General features: G+C 37.7%; 1 protein-coding gene across 2 annotated transcripts in view; it reads left to right on the forward strand.

Moving 5' to 3' along the window:
- Positions 1-18,190, forward strand: part of CFH (complement factor H) — a 60,396-nt gene that overhangs the window by 18,194 nt on the left and 24,012 nt on the right. For both annotated transcript variants that reach the window (XM_008268715.5, XM_089312024.1), the window contains exons 6-9: positions 882-1,052; positions 6,699-6,872; positions 11,726-11,920; positions 12,708-12,884. In XM_008268715.5, coding sequence (XP_008266937.3) covers positions 882-1,052; positions 6,699-6,872; positions 11,726-11,920; positions 12,708-12,884 — 717 coding nt within the window. The remainder of the gene's footprint in view (positions 1-881; positions 1,053-6,698; positions 6,873-11,725; positions 11,921-12,707; positions 12,885-18,190) is intronic.

An 18,190-nucleotide genomic window follows, 5' to 3' on the forward strand; every position in this document is an offset into this window, starting at 1 on the left:
ATGAAGAGGGCCAGAGCATCCCAACCAGAGGAAGTTCATGAAGCGAAGCTCCAGTGAGCACAAGGCTCCACTGATCTTGTCGGCTTTTCTCAGGGGCCCCAGTGTGCAGTGTAAGTAGGGAATTAGTGATACATTGAGGACAGGCCAGCCAAAGTGCTGAGGAGCCACATGTACAGCAGGCTGGAGAACTTGGCTTTTATTCCGGATGATTTGGGACTCAGTGAAGGATTTTAAGTGGAGTAATGAAATGACCATATCAAAGGTTATGAAGTTACACATAAAGAAAATTGGTTAGAAAGGTGGGAGAACAGGTTTGGGGAATTAGTTATCCTTACTGCAATTCCAGGGAAATGTGAGAAATGGTGTTGAAGATAATGGCCAGTTTTTCTTTTGGAGATAAAACCTGAATCAATGGTGAAAACATAATAACATAACATCAGTTACTTTTCAGAGATATAATGGCAATGAGTTAAATGAGTTTCTCTGAGAAAGTGTCCTATTGATAATATTCCATTATCAATAAATGAAAATGTGTTATCAGGTTATTCAGTGAAAATACTTATCATAATAAACCTATATCTATATTCAGTTTCATTATATACATTTAATGAATATTATTGGCCACCATTTATTTCACAAGAAATAATTTATCTTCAAATCAATTAAAATTAGAATGAAGTTTAATACAAAATTTAACTTCTTTCTAAACCGAAGGTTAATAATAGGAAAGTCATTTATTGAGTAGACAAGTCAAAACACAACTATTTTTTGTTGACTGATTTCCCTAATGGAAACAAAACTTATGTCATCATGAAAGTCTGTCTAGGTCACAGTCCTTTAATTCATAATAAACATTTTGGAAAATAATTTCTTCTTTCCAGAAATTTCTTGCAATTCTCCAGTAATTACAAATGGGCATAGTCTTTCTCAGAAGAAAATTTATAAGAAAAATGAACGATTTCAATATAAATGTAACCCAGGTTTTGAATATACTGAAAGAGGAGATGCGGTGTGCACTAGCAGTGGATGGAGTCCAGAACCTTCATGTAAAGGTAAACGTTTTATATATCATTTCTTCTTTTTGGATATAAATTATTTTAATTAATATAAACATTTCAATTCAACAATTTTTTTCTCAAAAATAGAATATTAATTTTTATAACGATGATCCAAAGCCAGGAGCCAGGAGCTTCTCCTGGTCTCCCTTGCAGGTGCAAGGCCCAAGCACTTGGGCCATCCTCCATTGCACTCCCGGGCCATAGCAGAGAGCTGGTCTGGAAGAGGGGCAACCGGGACAGAATCCGGTGCCCCGACCGGGACTAGAACACGGTGTGCCGGCGCCGCAGGCAGAGGATTAGCCTATTGAGCCATGGCACTGGCCCCCCAAAAATCTTACACTCTAATTCCACTTACCATGAACTTTTTGAAGTGGCCTCTTACCGAGCTTTATGTGTGTAAGGTCCATTTTGAGATCTATTCAAGTGATCTTTTCACTCTGAAGATAGACATTGGCCTATTGTCATAAAAACACATCTAAAACAATAGACATTGGCCTATTGTCATAAAAAAACATCTAAAACACATGGAAAACAATTATGCTAGACTTCCTAAATCCCATTTATATACAGTTCCCATCAATTAGATTATTTCTCTAAAGCCTAGGATTTAGCCTCAAAAAGGTTAAACTTCAATTGGCAATGGAATTAAGTGGAAATAAATGGAGATTTTTGGTAACAAACCTAATATGGGTCAAAAGTGATTGTAGCGTTAGAAAAATGTCCATCATAAAGGATGTTATAGGGAGAAAGAATTAACCTCAGTTGTGTTCTTTGCCCACCAAAAATATACCTGGAATATTGTATTCTACTTAGCCTACCTCATTTTTTTTTTAAAGGAATGAATTAAAACTACATGTAGACCAAGAATTTAAGAAATCATACTATGAGAAAAATAGCAAGATACAGCTAGTAGTATAATGACCACCTTGAGATACTTGCAAACATTTCTGAAAAAGAAGTTTGTTGGCTTTTGATGAATGTTGTTGTAGTGAATAAAATAAACTACAGTGTTATGCGTGGTCAGTGACCTCCTGAAAGGGCTGCTTTTATAGATACTGTAATACTGTGATAGGAAGAAGGTCGAATTCTTAAGAACCTTATGAACTTTAAACCATATGCCTCATAAATGCACACATAACTCTTGCTTTAGGGTTTTCTCTTTCACACGGCAGTTTGCTAAAAATCAACATAAATGGATATTCACTCCAAATTAGATAAAAATGCATTCTCTCTTATAATGTGCTTCCCTTTCTTGAAATATATTTGGATTAACTGAATAGTTTTCTTAATATTAATAACAGCAGCAGTAATAATACTCTACTTTCTGCACCTCAGCTAATGTATCACAAATAATTCTCTTTTTTTCCTGGCACAATGCAAGAAATTGCTTGCTGATATATGATGAATTCAAAATCTATTTGCCCTACTTTCTCTGAAATTATATAACTCAAAACTCTCTTAGTTGCCTCAATAAGAGTCTTGAAGCCAAATAACAAAACAAAATTTAAATAAAACAATCTAGGAAAAACATACTTACATGATTTTATTTCTTTCTGATCTGTGGCATGTCCATGTCTGGAGTTTCATATCTGGGTAAATTGTCAAAACTTACAGGAATAATTAAAGGTTCCAAGACTTGCTCTATATAGGGATTTTTGATCCAAATCCATCTATTCCCTGCCCAGACTTATTTTTAATTAATTCATAACATAAAGTGCTAATCTAGATTTATTATTTATAATTTAAATGACACATGGCTATTTCTTTTTTCCTTTTTTGTTTTTAAATATTTATTTATTTGAAATTTAGAGTTACACAGAGAAGGAGAAGCAGGGGAGGGGATTCTCCATCCACTGGTTTACTCCCCAGATGGCCGCAACGGCCGGAGCTGCGCCGATCCGGAGTCAGGAGACAGGAGCTTCTTCCGGGTCTCCCATGTGGTTGCAGGGGCCCAAGGACTTGGGCCATCTTCCACTGCTTTCCCAGGCCAAAGCAGAGAGCTAGATTGGAAGTGGAGCAGCTGGGTCTCGAACTGGCGCCCATATAGGATGCCGGCGCTTCAGGCCAGGGCTTTAACCTGCTGTGCCACAGCGCTGGCCCTGGCTATTTCTAATAGTAGGGAAACAGTAGCCTGGAATTTTGAATGGTCTCAAATATTATTGTTTGTGATATAAAACATGATATGGCAATGTATTAGTAGCACTATTTATTTGAAGGGCAATTATGATGGTGTGGAATTAATGTTTGTTAAGGGATTTGTGTTTGTAGCACCAAAGAAATCACCAGAAGTCTTTATTTTTAATTAATTTTTTAAATTAATATTATTTGGTTGGTATCTTACTTAAAGTTCTTTTTTCTATCTCATAGCTTTAAGGTGAGTTACACCATGGGGTGAGACCTAAGGGAAGAAAAACTATACTGCAATGGATATATGAAATGAGTAAATGAAAATATGATAGATATATCAGAATGAAGTGAGAGAGAAAATAAAAAAAAGAACACATTTAAAGCTCAGTTGAGATTAGTGTCGGTTAATGTCAAATACTGAAGACATATTAAAATTGGATGTATCTTTGGATATACACAGGAACCTGTACAGTGTGCAGCTATAGTGGGATATTTGATTTGGACCTCATTAGAGAGGTTATTAGCATAAAATGGGGTTAGCTTTTAAGTATGGAAATATCTTAACTCACAGAGATTTTGAACAGGGAAACAACAATATCAATATCTCCACGAAAACCACTGTAAAGTAGAAATGCTTGTTTACATGATCTCTATAGAATCTGCAAGAAAGAAGTTTCTGAGGGGCCGATGAGCATCCATGTGAAGATCTGGGGCAGGATCATTCAACACACAGGAATGGGGAGCTCCAATGATAGGAATAAGCTTGGGGTATAAGAGGGTCAGGGCCGGTGCTGCGGCTCAGTAGGCTAATCCTCCGCCTGCGGCGCGGGCACCCCGGGTTCTAGTCCCGGTTGGGGCGCCAGATTCTGGGATTCTGTCCCGGTTGCTCCTCCTCCAGTCCAGCTCTCTGCTGTGGCCTGGGAGGGCAGTAGAGGATGGCCCCAAGTGCTTGGGCCCTGCACCCACATGAGAGACCAGGAGGAAGCACCTGGATCTTGGCTTCAGATGGGTGCAGTGTGCCAGCCGTGGCGGCCATTTGGGGGGTGAACCAACGGAAAGGAAGACCTTTCTCTCTGTCTCTCTCTCTCTCACTGCCTAACTCTGCCGGCCAAAAAAAAAAAAAAAAAAAAAAAAAAAAAGAAAAGAAAAAGAAAAAAGAGGGTCAGACAACTAAGCATGTTTGCAGTGTAGAAAGCAATAGTAGGAAAGATAAGGGGAATAGTCAGGGCCTAAACATTAAGTAGCAGAAGAGGAACCACCAACAAATATAAAAATAAAAGAAAATCATAAACTATAAAGTGAAAGTATTATTTAGACAAAGCAAGGAGAAGCAGGCAAACATAGTCAGTGATCAACAGGGTCAAGTGTTAGAAAGCGTTTTATCGGTTCAGTTCAGTACATAATGAAGGACTTTGTAATATATATCAGCCATGGTATAGGTGGAATAGAAAGAGTTTCTGGATTTGGAAAGTGGAGCACACTGGTGACTTTTTTCAGGGAAGTGGCAGAAACCAAAGAGTAGTTGGTTGTAGAAAAAAAGAGATAAGAAAGTAGAGATATCAATTGGGATAATGTATCTTAAGAATTCTGCTTGTGAAGGAGAGACAGAACTTACCACATTAGCTAGACTTTAATAAGGCTTGAGAAAAGGAGTTTAAAATCACAGAAGCTTGCATGTCCATTTAAGAGAGAGTAGCTGACAAAGTGAGAGGGAAGAAATAAACAATGGTCCAAGATTCATGGGAAAACAAGATCTGAAGCTAACCTGCATTTCAATGGAATACCTTACCACTGAAGGTCTTACCTTCAACTGCTAATGTTGTAGTTTATAAAAAGCTAATGTTGAAGGAATGTTGGAAAGAAGTATAAAGATGTCTCAACTGGTGGTTTTATCTGATTTGTGTGAATGCAGACTATTCCTGTTGGCGAAGGAGCAATAGTTTAAGTGACTTGAGGAAAGTGAGGAGACTATAGGTCACTGTGACAGCTTGAATAGAATTTGGTCTCCAAGTCCATGCAGAAGGTCAGAGCCAAAGTCATAAATCAAGGTTACTAAGAAGGTAGAGACTTGAATCTAACTATGGTGTTCAGATACCTTAGCGAAGTAATTAAGAGTAAGCTAGGCACTAGGATGAGTCTCCAAGGTTTGATCCTTGTGGCTGTATAAGGACAGAGAGACTGCAGGCTGATAGAGAAACACAGACAAGTGCCCTCCCTACATCTAACCAGGTGATGCCCCACCCAACCTTGGAACTCTGCCAGCAAGAAGGCCATTACGAGAGAAGACCCCTAGACTTTGCACCTCCAGAACCATGAACCAAAATAACCCCTTTTCCTTTGTTGTTAACCTGCTTTACAAATTTATTATAGGAACAAAAAGTTGACTAAGGCCATCACTTACTTTGAAAAATGGAAGAGGAAGTGAATTAGAGGCATATAAGTGGATTTCGGGCACTACCAAATGCCCACCATACATTTTTAATTTAAAATACAATATAACCCTAATGTAGATAACTATGTAACTTTTCTACAAAACTTAAAATACAATGTTTTATTTGAAAAGGAATATTGAAAATCGTTCCATTATTGAGAGATGGCACAGTTGATGAAAAGGAATGAGAAGAATGTTGTAAGTTAGGAAAGATGAGGTCAAAGGTAGCAGACTATAGCTCATAGGTCAAAAAAGTGTTTTCAGATCACAATCATGCCCATTTGCTTATGGTGTGTTAACTAATTGTTATGGCTACTTTTGCTCCACAGTGGCAGAGTTGAAGAACTGCAACAGAGATCTTCTATCTGGCCCTTTGCAGAAAGGTTGTCCAAGCCCTATACTAGGTTATTCTATCACGGCAAGGAAAATCTATTGTAATATCTTGATATCTTCATAGGCTATGTTTTCCAGTTCATGCTCATTTTCAAGGATTCTCTTCATTTTAATAGTTTTAAGAATTAGATGAGAAAGATATCACTTTTCCGTGTCCTTCCGTAGTCACTGCAGCTATGAGAGAGAGCATAAAAATTCACAGAATAGCTTTGAAAATTTCCTCTCCAAGATGAAAGATACTACATCCATTTTCATTTCATTGTCTTATACAAGGCACATGGTCACATTTACTTCAAACAGGAAGGATGTACTTCCCACAAACTGTCTGGAAGAAAAAGACACTGAGTATTGCAAACAGCCCCTATGAGAATAGAAACCTAAGAGGTAAAAAGAAGTGGAAAGAACAGTTGAAGCTATATGTCATGGAGTCATTGCTGGATATGGAAAATCATGAAGTGTATGTTGGCTTTCGAGAAAGAGTGATTAAAAGTCCAAGGGGTACAAATGCATCTAATGACAAACATAGTGGAGGAAAATATGAATGATAAAGCAGAAAGGATATGAAGATGTACACATTTTGTGATGTTGCAAAGATATATAATTAACATCTACTTTTTTATCTTCATGTAGTTGATTAACTTGTCTGGGCACTGATTTCTACATTATTCACATATCCCTTTTCTTTTCAGAAGTAACATGTAATGCTCCTTATATTCCAAATGGATCCTACTTACCGAAAAGGATTCAACACAGAACTGGAGATGAAATCAAATATGAGTGTAAAACAGGTTTTTATCCTGCAACCCGGGGAAATACAGCAAGATGCACGGGGAGTGGCTGGGTGCCTGGTCCAAGATGTAGCTGTGAGTTCCATTCCAATTCTTTCTCAGACATTTTATTAACATTCAGTATACAGACCAAGAACTACACATAATTTACAGATCATGACTTTTGGTCATGTGATCACACTCATAACCAACACCCAAAATAAGAACAACATTGCTGGTACTGCAAGGGTCCTCACTATCCTTCACTCTCTATTTCTTTATTTTGATGTGTTAAATAAGAGTATATCATCATATACATAGTTTGATTCAGTGAAGCAATATTTACAACTAAATACCAAATAACCTGATGTCCTCACAACTTTTATCCTCTGAACATATTAACTGATACGAATAAGAGAAAACATGTGATATTGAAACTTTGGGTGTGGCTTATTTCATTTAGCACAATAATCTCTCCAGTTGTATCCATTTTGCTGCAAATATCAGGATTTCATTCTTTTTTATGACCAAGTATAATTCCAGCCTGTATATACCATACTTTCTTTATCCAGTCATCAGTTGATGGACATCTGGTTTGATTCCATATTTTAGCTATTGTGAACTGAAGGGTTACAAACATGGGAGTGCATGTAACACTTTCTTATGCTGATTTCATTTCCTTTGGATAGTTTCCCAGGAGTGGGATAGCTGGTTCATATAGTAGATCTATTTCTAGTTTTCTGAGAACTTTCTATAATGTTTTCCAGAATGGTTGTACCAGTTTATATTCCCACGAGCAATGTATTAGGGTATTTTTTTCTCCGCATCCTCACTGGCATTTGCTATTTTTTGACTTTTGAATAATAGCCATTCTAACTGGGGTGAGGTTATGCCTCATTGTGGTTTTTATTTTCCTTTCCCTGATGGCTAGTGGTCCTGAGCATTTTCTCACATGTCTGCTGGCTATTTGTATTTCAACCTGGAGGAGTTCCTGTTCATGTTCTTTCCAATTTCTTAGCTGGGTTATTTGTTTTGTTGTTGAGTTTCTTTTGTTCCTTACATATTATGGACATTAATCCTTTATCAGATAAATAGTTTGCTAATACTTTCTCCTATCCTGTAGGTTGCCTTTTCACTTACTGAGTTTCTTTTGCTTTGAAGAAGCTTCTTAGCTGATGTAATCCAATTTGTCTATTTTTCCTTTCATTGCCTGTGCTTCTGGGATCATATCCAAGAAATCTTTGCCCAGACCAGAGTCTTGTACATTCCCCCGACGTTTCCCTCTAGAAAATTGTTGGTTGGTGCTGTTGCTGTGGTGTAGTGGGTAAAGCCATTGCGTGCAGTGCCGGCATCCCACATGGGCACTGGTTTGAGTCCTGGCTGCTCCACTTCCAATACAGCTCTCTGCTATGGCCTGGGAAAGTAATACAGTCCTTGGGCCCCTGCACACATGTGGGAGACCCAGAAGAAGCTCCTGGCTTTGGATCAGCATAGCTCTAGCCATTGTGTCCATCTGGGAAGTGAACCATGGGTGGAAGACCTCTCCCTCCCTCTCTCTCTCTCTCTCTCTCTCTCTCTCTCTCTCTCTCTCTTTATCTCTTTCTCTTTCTCTCTCCCTCTGCCTCTCTGTAACTCCACCTTCAAATACATAAATGAATCTTTCAGAAAAAAAAGAACTGTACTTTCTTTAAAAAAATTGAGAGTTGCAGTTCTTAGGTATAGATCCTTGATAAATTGTAAGTTGATTTTTGTTTAAGGTATAATGTAGTGGTCTTGTTTCAAATGTCTGCATATGGAAGTCCAATTTTTCCAACACAATTTGATGAAGACTGTCCTAACTCCCAGGAGTAATTTAAGCTCATTTGTCAAAGATCAGTTAGTTGTGGATGCATGGATTAATTTATGGAGTTTCTATTCTGTTCTATTGGTCTATACATCTGTTTTGTCCAGTACCTGGCTTTTTTGATTATACCAACCCTGTGGTAGGTTTTGAAATCTGATATTGTGATGCCTCCCCTTTGTTTTATTGCTTAAGATTGCTTTGGCTATTTAGGATCTTTTGTGTTTCCATATGAATTTTAGAACTGTTTTCTTCTAGTTCTGTGAGGAATGTCCTTGGCATTTGACTGGGATTCTAATGATCTGCCCATCCTAATGTGGAACATTTTTCTTTTTGTGTGTGTCTCCTATTTCTTTCATTAATGTTTTGTCATTTTCATTGTAGAGATATTTCACATCTTTGGTTAAATTCATCCTAAGGCATTTAAATGTTTGGGACCTATGGTGAATCAGACTGACCTTGTAAGTTCTTTCTCAATCCAAGAATTATTAGTATATATGAATGCTACTGATTTTTGTGTGTTGATTTTATATCCTGCAACTCTGCCAAACTGAGTTCCATCAGTCTCAGTGGAGTCTTTATTTCCCCAGTATAAAGGATCAGATCAGCTGCAAACAGGTATAATTTGACTTCCTGCTTTCCCATTGATTTCTTTGTCTTCTCTAATGGATGTGGCTAAAAGTTACAAAAATATATCGAATAATAATGGTGAAAGTGCGCATCCTTGTCTGGTTCCAGAACTTGGTGGCAATGCTTCCAGCTTTTCTCCATTCAATATGATCCTGGCTGTGAGTTTATCATATATTGCCTTGATTGTGTTGACGTTTGTTCCTTTTATACTCATTTTTAATTTTAATTTTATGGAAGGATATTGTATTTTATCAAATGCGTTCTCTGCAGCTGTTGAGAGAATCATGTTTATTTTCCTTCATTTTGTTGATATGATGTATCCTGTTTATTGACTCTTGTTTGTTGAGCCATCCCTGCATCCCTGGGATAAATCCCACTTGTTCTGTGCGGATGATCTTTTTAATGTTTTGTTGACTTCAGTTTACTATCTTTTGTTGAGGAATTTTACATCTATATTCATCAGTGATATTGCTCTATAGTTCTCTTTGCTGTTGTATCTTTCTCTGGTTTTGGAGTTAAGGTAATGCTGCCCTCATAGAATAAGTCTGGAAGAGTTCCTTCCTTTTAATTACTTTGAATAATTTAAGATGAATTGGGTGGGGGCCTGGTGCTGTGTCTCAGCGGGTTAAGCTGCCATCTGCTGCACCAGATTCACATATGGGTGTGGGTTTGTGTCCCAGCTGCTCCACTTCCAATCCAGCTGCCTGCTCACGGCCTGGGAAAACTTGGGTCACTGCCACCCACATGTGAGACCTGGTGGAGTCTAGATCCTGGCTTCAGCCTGACCCAGGCCTGGCTGCTGTAGCGATTTGGGGAGTGAACCAGCAGTTGGAAGATCAGTCTCTCTCTCTCTCTCTCTCTCTCTCTCTCTCCCTCCTTCCCTCCCTCTTTCTATTCCTCCCTCCCTCTCTTTAGCTGTACTTTTCAAATGAATAAATAAGTAAGTAAGTAAATAAATAAAATAGATGAATTAGGATTAGTTCTTCCTTAAAAGTTCAGTAAAATTCAGCAGTGAAACCATCAGGTCTTGGGCTTTTCTTTATTGAACAAGTTTTTGTTGCTGACTCAGTATCAGTCTTGGCTATTGATGTATTCACACTTTCCATGTTCTCATGCCACAGTTTTGGTAAACTGTATCTCTCCAGAAATACATTCATTTCTATTATATTTCCCAATTTATTGACATATAGCTATTTGAAATAATTCCTAATTTTTTCCATTCCTGTGGCATCACTTCCTGTTTCCCTTTTCATTTCTTTTTTTTTAAACGTTGATTTTATTTATTTGAAAAACAAAGTTACAGAGAGAGGTAGAGACAGAGAGAGAGGTCTTCTATCCATTGGTTTACTCCCCAGATGGCTGCAATGGCCGGAGTTGTGCTGATCCGAAACCAGGAGCCAGGAATTTCTTCTGTGTCTCCCATGTGGGTGCAGGGGCCCAAGCACTTGGGCCATCTTCTATTGCCTTGCAGGCCATAGTAGAGAGCTGGATTGGAATAGGAGCAGCCGGGACTAGAACCAGCACCCATATGGGATGCCGGTGCTTCAGGTCAGGGCTTTAACTCACTGCGCCACAGCACCAGCCCCTCCCTTTTCACTTCTGATTTTAGTAATTTGGGACTTCTTCCTTTTTGTTTTTGTTTTGGTTATATGGACAAATCTTTTATCAATTTTTTTTTTCAAAAAAAACCAGTTCTTCATTTCACTGATATTTTATAATTTTAATTTCTTTTTATTCTCTAATTGTATTATTTATTTCCTTCTCCAGATTATGAATTTTGTTTGTCCTTGTTCTTCAGGTTTTTGAAATGCCTTTTTAGATTCATTATTTAATACCTTTTCAATTTTTGATGTAGGCAATAATTGCTATAAACTTTCTTCTTAATACTGTGTTTGCTGTATCCCAAAAGTTTTGATAAATGTTTTGTGGTATGATGAAAAGAAAAATTTTTTTGTTTTTCTATATTTCTTACATTGTCTGAAGTAAAAATAAAAATAAAAATTTTAAAACAAAACAAAACCAAACTACTATCTCCCTATATTGCATTTTTATGAGAAAAGGTGGATTCTGATTTCTGATGAGAATTGAAAATTAAAAAAGAAAGGTATGAACTGAAAGGTAAGATCCATACCTTCACCTCTTAACAAGAATGTTCATTTAATTAGCCGGAGTGAGGATATGTCATATGTACTCGAGGAGAATTTGTAGTATAAGTCTGTACTCTTTTTTTTCCCTGAAGGCTTTATACTAGTTTGTAGGTCCTTGTGAATGACAAGACACATTTTCATTTTCATTAACAAAGAGTCCCCCCCCCCCAGTCATCCGAATTCTATAACTTGCCTTATTCTAAAAACCTTATTTCAATGGGTGTAATTATAGTATCAAGAGAATATAATTCATTGACCAAATGATTCAACTCTGATGTGATTGTTCAATAAAGTAAAAGATTTTTTGCACTTTTTTTGTTTCTTATTGCAAGTGAAACCCTGTGATTTTCCACAAATAAATCATGGACGTCTGTATTATGAAGACAGATATAGACCATACTTTCCAGTAGCTGTAGGAAACTATTATAGCTATCACTGCAACCCCAATTTTGTGACTCCTTCAAATTCATACTGGGATTACATTCATTGCACCAAAGAAGGATGGTCACCCAAAGTGCCCTGTCTCAGTAAGTACCTGTCTTAGCAGTTAGATTTACATAAATATTCCCAAGAGTGCAAAGAGGAGCACATAGGTGCTAACAACTAAGACTTGCATGACAAGAATAGAACCCAGGAAGGTGAGCCTTCACCTAGTGGTCAGACACCTCTGGATCACTCGCTTCCTGTTTCAGAGTGCCCGAGTTTTAGTCCTGATTTTGCCCCAATTCCAGCTTCCTGTGAATGTGCATTCCTGGATGCAGCAGTGGATGGCTCAAGTAGCCGGATGCATGTCACCCACGTGGCAGACTTGGATTGGGTTTCTGGCTCCTGGCTTCAGCTGGCCCATTCCCTGCTATTGCAGACAGTGGGAGAGTGAGCCAATGGATAGAAGTTTCCCCTCCTGTCGCTATCTCTCTCACTCTCCTTCCCTCTCAGCTTCTCAAATAAATAAATAAACTGAGAAATAGACAAATAAATATGAAAAATAAAATGAAGGAATAATTCTACAACAAATGACCTCAGTAGATTTTTCTTTTATAAAGAGCTCTTCATAAACATCATGTGACAAATATTGAGATTTTTTACAAGAATCTCGATACCTTTTATGTATATAGCAATTTTAAAACTAAAGATACATAGCATGGAATATTGATTTTTTTAATAAGCATTTAATAGTAGTTTCAGTGTTTCTTAATTATAGGTTATTTTTGGATACATATACTTTATTGTTTAAATATTATAAAGGTAATTTTTAACTTACAATATTGACCAAATTAATATTCTTACCTTTCAAATCATTTTTATGATCCTTAGGAAAATGTACATTCAGTTATGTGGAAAATGGATATCGTCCATCTTCAGAAAGACCTTATTTACAGAATGAATCTGTGAAAGTTGACTGCTATCCGGGATATAGTCTTCCAAATGAGCAGACCGAAATCACATGTACAGAGAATGGCTGGTCCCCTCTCCCCAAGTGCATACGTGTCAGTAAGTAAAGTGCTCTGAGACCTCAGTATGTTCATCATTTCCTAATACTCTTCTCCAGTGGGAAGAAAGAGGATACATCTCTCCCTCTCTCTCAATAACTGTTATCTTTCAAATAATTAAAATAAATCTTGAAAAACAGATACACATTACAAGTCTCTTACTCAGTTGACTCAAAATTGTCATAAAATTTTAATTTAGGCCAGCACCGCAGCTCACTAGGCTAATCCTCTGCTGTGGTGCTGGCACCCTGAGTTCTAGTCCCGGTTGGGGCGCCAGATTCTGTCCCAGTTGCTCTTCTTCCAGTCCAGCTCTCTGCTGTGGCCCGTGAAGGCAATAGAGGATGGCCCAAGTGCTTGGGCCATGCACCTGCATGGGAGACCAGGAGGAAGCACCTGGCTCCTGGCTTTGGATTGGCACAGCGCACTGGCCGCAACACGCCAGCCATAGCGGCCACTTGGTGTGTGAACCAAGGGAAGGAATACCTTTCTCTCTGTCTCTCTCTCTCTCACTGTCTAACTCTGCCTGTCAAAAAAATTTTAATTTAAAATAGAAAATAATACCATTTTCACAAAAAAAATGACCTTTGTGCATTTAAGTACTTTCCACTGTACTGTTACTGAGTTTCCCTAGCATATATAACTAGAAATGGGTTTTTCTCAGACATGGTTTACATTCTGCCTTACAAGGTTTTCCTAAAATGGGTGTACCAGTGTACACTCATATGTACATTTCCTTGTTGGTCTGGCTAATGATCAAGTGATAACCCACTTTAATATTTACAGAAAGAGTGGCTATAAAATGCTATAGCATGGTAGTGTTAATGGGCATTTCCTATTACTTGAGTTAGACATGTATATTCATAGGTCAATGGCAGTAAATTATTCTAATCTGTGAAATCTAGTGTGATGGTTATTTAAATTTACCTTTTTAAGGGTTTTTATGCTGAAGAATCTTAGTCATTCTACATGTTAATCCTCTTTCAATTATATGTATTGTAAATATGTCCTTGATTTCTGTGGCTTGTGTTTTTCTTTTCTTTATATTCTAAAGAGAAGTTGTTCTATTATAAAATTATAAGTATTTTTATGATTAATCTGTTTCTTTCTAAAGTATTATTCTCTTCTTTAAAACCTAGTGACATTATATTGAATTTTATTTTAAAAAGTAATGCTACCTTTTTTCATATATTTAATCCATTTTGAATTTATTTTCATGTAAACTAATAACCATAATTCCTTTTTTAAAATTATGGGAAATGGCATTTTCGCAGTACTCTGTTATTGTACCTTTCTCATATGTTAAATATTATTAATATAAATATATTAGCTATTCTTCTGGATAATCTATGTTATACTATTTGTAAATAATTTTCCCAAGTGTTCTATTTTAATTACTGTAGATTTAGAATAAGTATGGGGGGCGGAGCCAAGATGGCGGAATAGTGAGGGCGCGCACCGATAGTCCGGGAAAATTTAGTTTAATAAAAGTGGAGTTACGGTAGCCTCAGAAAAAGGATCAGGAAAAAATTGCAGAGGAAACTCTTCCGGATCTAGTGGCTGTGACTCAGAGGACCTACTGGCAGAGCAAGGTCGCCCACCGCGTGGACGGGAGCCGTAGGGTCTGCGCGCCAGTGTGGGAAGGGGAGTGGATGTCACACAGACACCAATGGGGAGAGCAGGGACGCCCAGGGCTCCGAGTCCACACATCTGCGCTGGAAGGTGAGGTGAGCTCAGTAACTGGAGACATTGGCGGGGAAACAGCGGACAGAATCTAGAGGGAAGCAGGCTTTGAGGTGGGAAAGTTCACCAGACTGACTACAGGAGAGAAGGAAAAAAAAAATGGTGGGGGGGGTACTGGTACAAACAAGTTTCTCTCTCCACCAACCTTGCAAAGGTAAGCAAGAGACAAAGAGCAGGCCCCACTCGGGATATACATAACAAAAGGGGAGAGCTAAAGCTACAATTCAGTAGCCTAGGGAACCCAGTGGGAGTCCTCAGTAGAAACTGAACCTGCACAGACTCATTGGGTAGAAGCCAGAGATCAGAGGCTAAATACCATCAATTCTGCTCAGCCATGTGGTATTACTTACCTCCTGAATAAAAAATAAAATAAAATAAAATAAATAAATAAACAAATACATAGAGAGAGATTTACCACGCATAACCTGAGGGTGTCACCTTTGCACACCCGTAACACGGAAGAACCAAGCAGAGCTCTCAGGCCACACCCATCTCAAGCTTCCAAGGCTCCTCCAACAGCAGGCAGTCCACTTAACACAGACATAGTATAAAAAAAAAAAAACTCAGAGTGAGGGAAGAAGAATTAACAATGCCAAGCAACAAACACAGAAATCGAGGAAACAAGATCAACGATGACACTATGACGCCTCCAAATAAACAAAACACCCCAAGCCAAGATTATGAAGATGATGAGATAGAAGAAATGCAAGATACGGTTTCAAAAAATTTATGATAAGAACATTTAGAAGTTTTCAAAAGCAAATCCTTGAACTACAGAAATCCTTATTGGACAGGATTGAAAATCTCTCTCGTGAAAATGAAATTTTAAGGAAGAATCAAAATGAAATGCAGAAACTAGTAGAACAGGAAAGTGTGATAGTGAAGAGAAATCAAAGTGAAATGAAGAGCTCAATAGATCAAATGACAAACACATTAGAAAGTCTAAAAAACAGAGTCAGTGAAACAGAAGAGAGAATATCGGACTTAGAAGACAGAGCACAGGAAAACAGACAGTCAAACCAAAGAAAAGAAGAGGAAATTAGAAATCTAAAAAATATTGTTGGGAATCTACAGTATACTATTAAAAAAACCAACATTCGAGTTCTAGGAGTTCCTGAAGGCATGGAAAGAGAGAAAGGATTAGAAGGCCTTTTTAGTGAGATACTAGCAGAAAACTTTCCGGGTTTGGAGAAGGACAGAGACATCCTACTACAGAAAGCTCATAGAACCCCCAATAAACATGACCAAAGGAGATCCTCACCACGACACGTGGTAATTAAACTCACCACAGTGAAACATAAAGAAAAGATCCTAAAATGTGCAAGAGAGAAACGTCAGATTACTCTCAGAGGATCTCCCATTAGACCCACAGCAGATTTCTCATCAGAAACACTACAGGCTAGGAGGGAATGGCGAGACATAGCAGAGGTGCTAAGAGAGAAAAATTGCCAGCCCAGAATATTATATCCTGCCAAGCTCTCATTTCTGAATGAAGGTGAAATAAAGACCTTTCATAGCAAACAGAAATTGAAAGAGTTTGCCGCCACTCGTCTGGCCCTGCAAAAGATACTTAAAGATGTGTTACACTCAGAAACACAGAAACACGGCCATCAATATGAAAGAAGGGAAAGGAAGAACACCTACCAGTAAAAGAGCATGGGAAGCTCAAAGCATATACTAGAAAATATTTCCGGGAAAATGGCAGGGCAAAGTCACTATGTATCAATAGTCACATTAAATGTTAATGGTCTGAATTCTTCAGTTAAAAGACACCGATTGGCTGATTGGCTTAAGGAACAAAACCCAACTATTTGTTGCCTACAAGAAATACATCTCTCTAACAAAGATGCAAGCAGACTGAAAGTGCAAGGTTGGAAAAAGATATTCCATGCCAATAGAAACCAAAAAAAAGCAGGTGTAGCCATATTAATGTCAGACAAAATAAACTTTAATACAAAGACTGTTAAGAGAAACAAAGAGGAGCACTATATAATGATTAAGGGTTCAGTTCAACAGGAAGATGTGACTATTATAAATGTATATGCACCTAATTACAGGGCACTGGTCTATTTAAAAGATATGTTAAGGGACTTAAAGGGAGACTTAGATTCCAATACAGTAGTACTGGGGAACTTCAATACTCCACTCTCAGAAATAGACAGATCATCCAGACAGAAGATCAACAAGGAAACAGCAGATTTAATCGACACTATTGCCCAAATGGATCTAACAGATATCTACAGAACTTTCAATCCTACATCTAAAGACTTCACATTCTTCTCAGCAGTGCATGGAACCTTCTCTAGGATTGATCACATACTAGGCCATAAAGCAAGTCTCAGCAAATTTAAAAGAATTAGAATCATACCATGCAGCTTCTCAGACCACAGCGGAATGAAACCCTAGAAAGTATGCAAACACATGGAGACTGAACAACATGCTCCTGAATGAACACTGGGTCATTCAAGAAATCAAAAGAGAAATCAAAAACTTTCTGGAAGTAAATGAGGATAACAACACAACATATCAAAACTTATGGGATACGGCAAAAGCAGTGTTGAGAGGAAAGTTTATATCAATAGGTGCCTACATCAAGAAATTGGAAAGGCACCAAATAGATAAGCTTTCACTGTATCTCAAGGATCTAGAAAATTTGCAGCAAACCAGACCCAAAGCTAGTAGGAGAAGAGAAATAATTAAAATCAGAGAAGAAATTAATAGGATTGAATCCAAAAGAACATTACAAAAAATCAGCCAAGTGAAAAGCTGGTTTTTTGAAAAAATAAACAAAATTGACACCCCATTGGCCCAACTAACTAAAAAAAGAAAAGACCCAAATCAATAAAATCAGAGATGAAAAAGGAAACCTAACAAACAGACACCACAGAAATAAAAAGAATCATCAGAAATTACTATAAGGACTTGTATGCCAGCAAACAGGAAAATCTATCAGAAATGGATAGATTCCTGGACACATGCAACCTACCTAAATTGAACCATGAAGACATAGAAAACCTAAATAGACCCATAACTGAAACAGAAATTGAAACAGTAATAAAGTCCCTCCCAACAAAGAAAAGCCCAGGACCAGATGGATTCACTGCTGAATTCTACCGGATATTTAAAGAACTAATTCCAATTCTGCTCAAACTATTCAGAACAATCGAAAAAGATGGAATCCTCCCAAATTCTTTCTTTGAAGCCAGCATCACCTTAATCCCTAATCCAGAGAAAGATGCAGCACTGAAAGAAAATTATAGACCAATACCCCTGATGAACATAGACGCAAAAATCCTCAATAAAATTCTCGCCAATAGAATACAACAACACATGAGGAAAATCATCCAGCCAGACCAAGTGGGATTTATCCCTGGTATGCAGGGATGTTTCAACATTCACAAATCAATCAATGTGATTCACCACATTAACAGACTGCAGAAGAAAAACCATATGATTATCTCAATAGATGCAGAGAAAGCATTAGATAAAATTCAACACCCTTTCATGATGAAAACTCTAAGCAAATTGGGTATAGAAGGAACATTCCTCAATATAATCAAAGCAATT

The sequence above is a fragment of the Oryctolagus cuniculus genome, chromosome 13 (genome assembly GCF_051225735.1).
Source record: "Oryctolagus cuniculus isolate XC-2025 breed Fujian yellow rabbit chromosome 13, ASM5122573v1, whole genome shotgun sequence".
NCBI classification, from domain to species: domain Eukaryota; kingdom Metazoa; phylum Chordata; class Mammalia; order Lagomorpha; family Leporidae; genus Oryctolagus; species Oryctolagus cuniculus.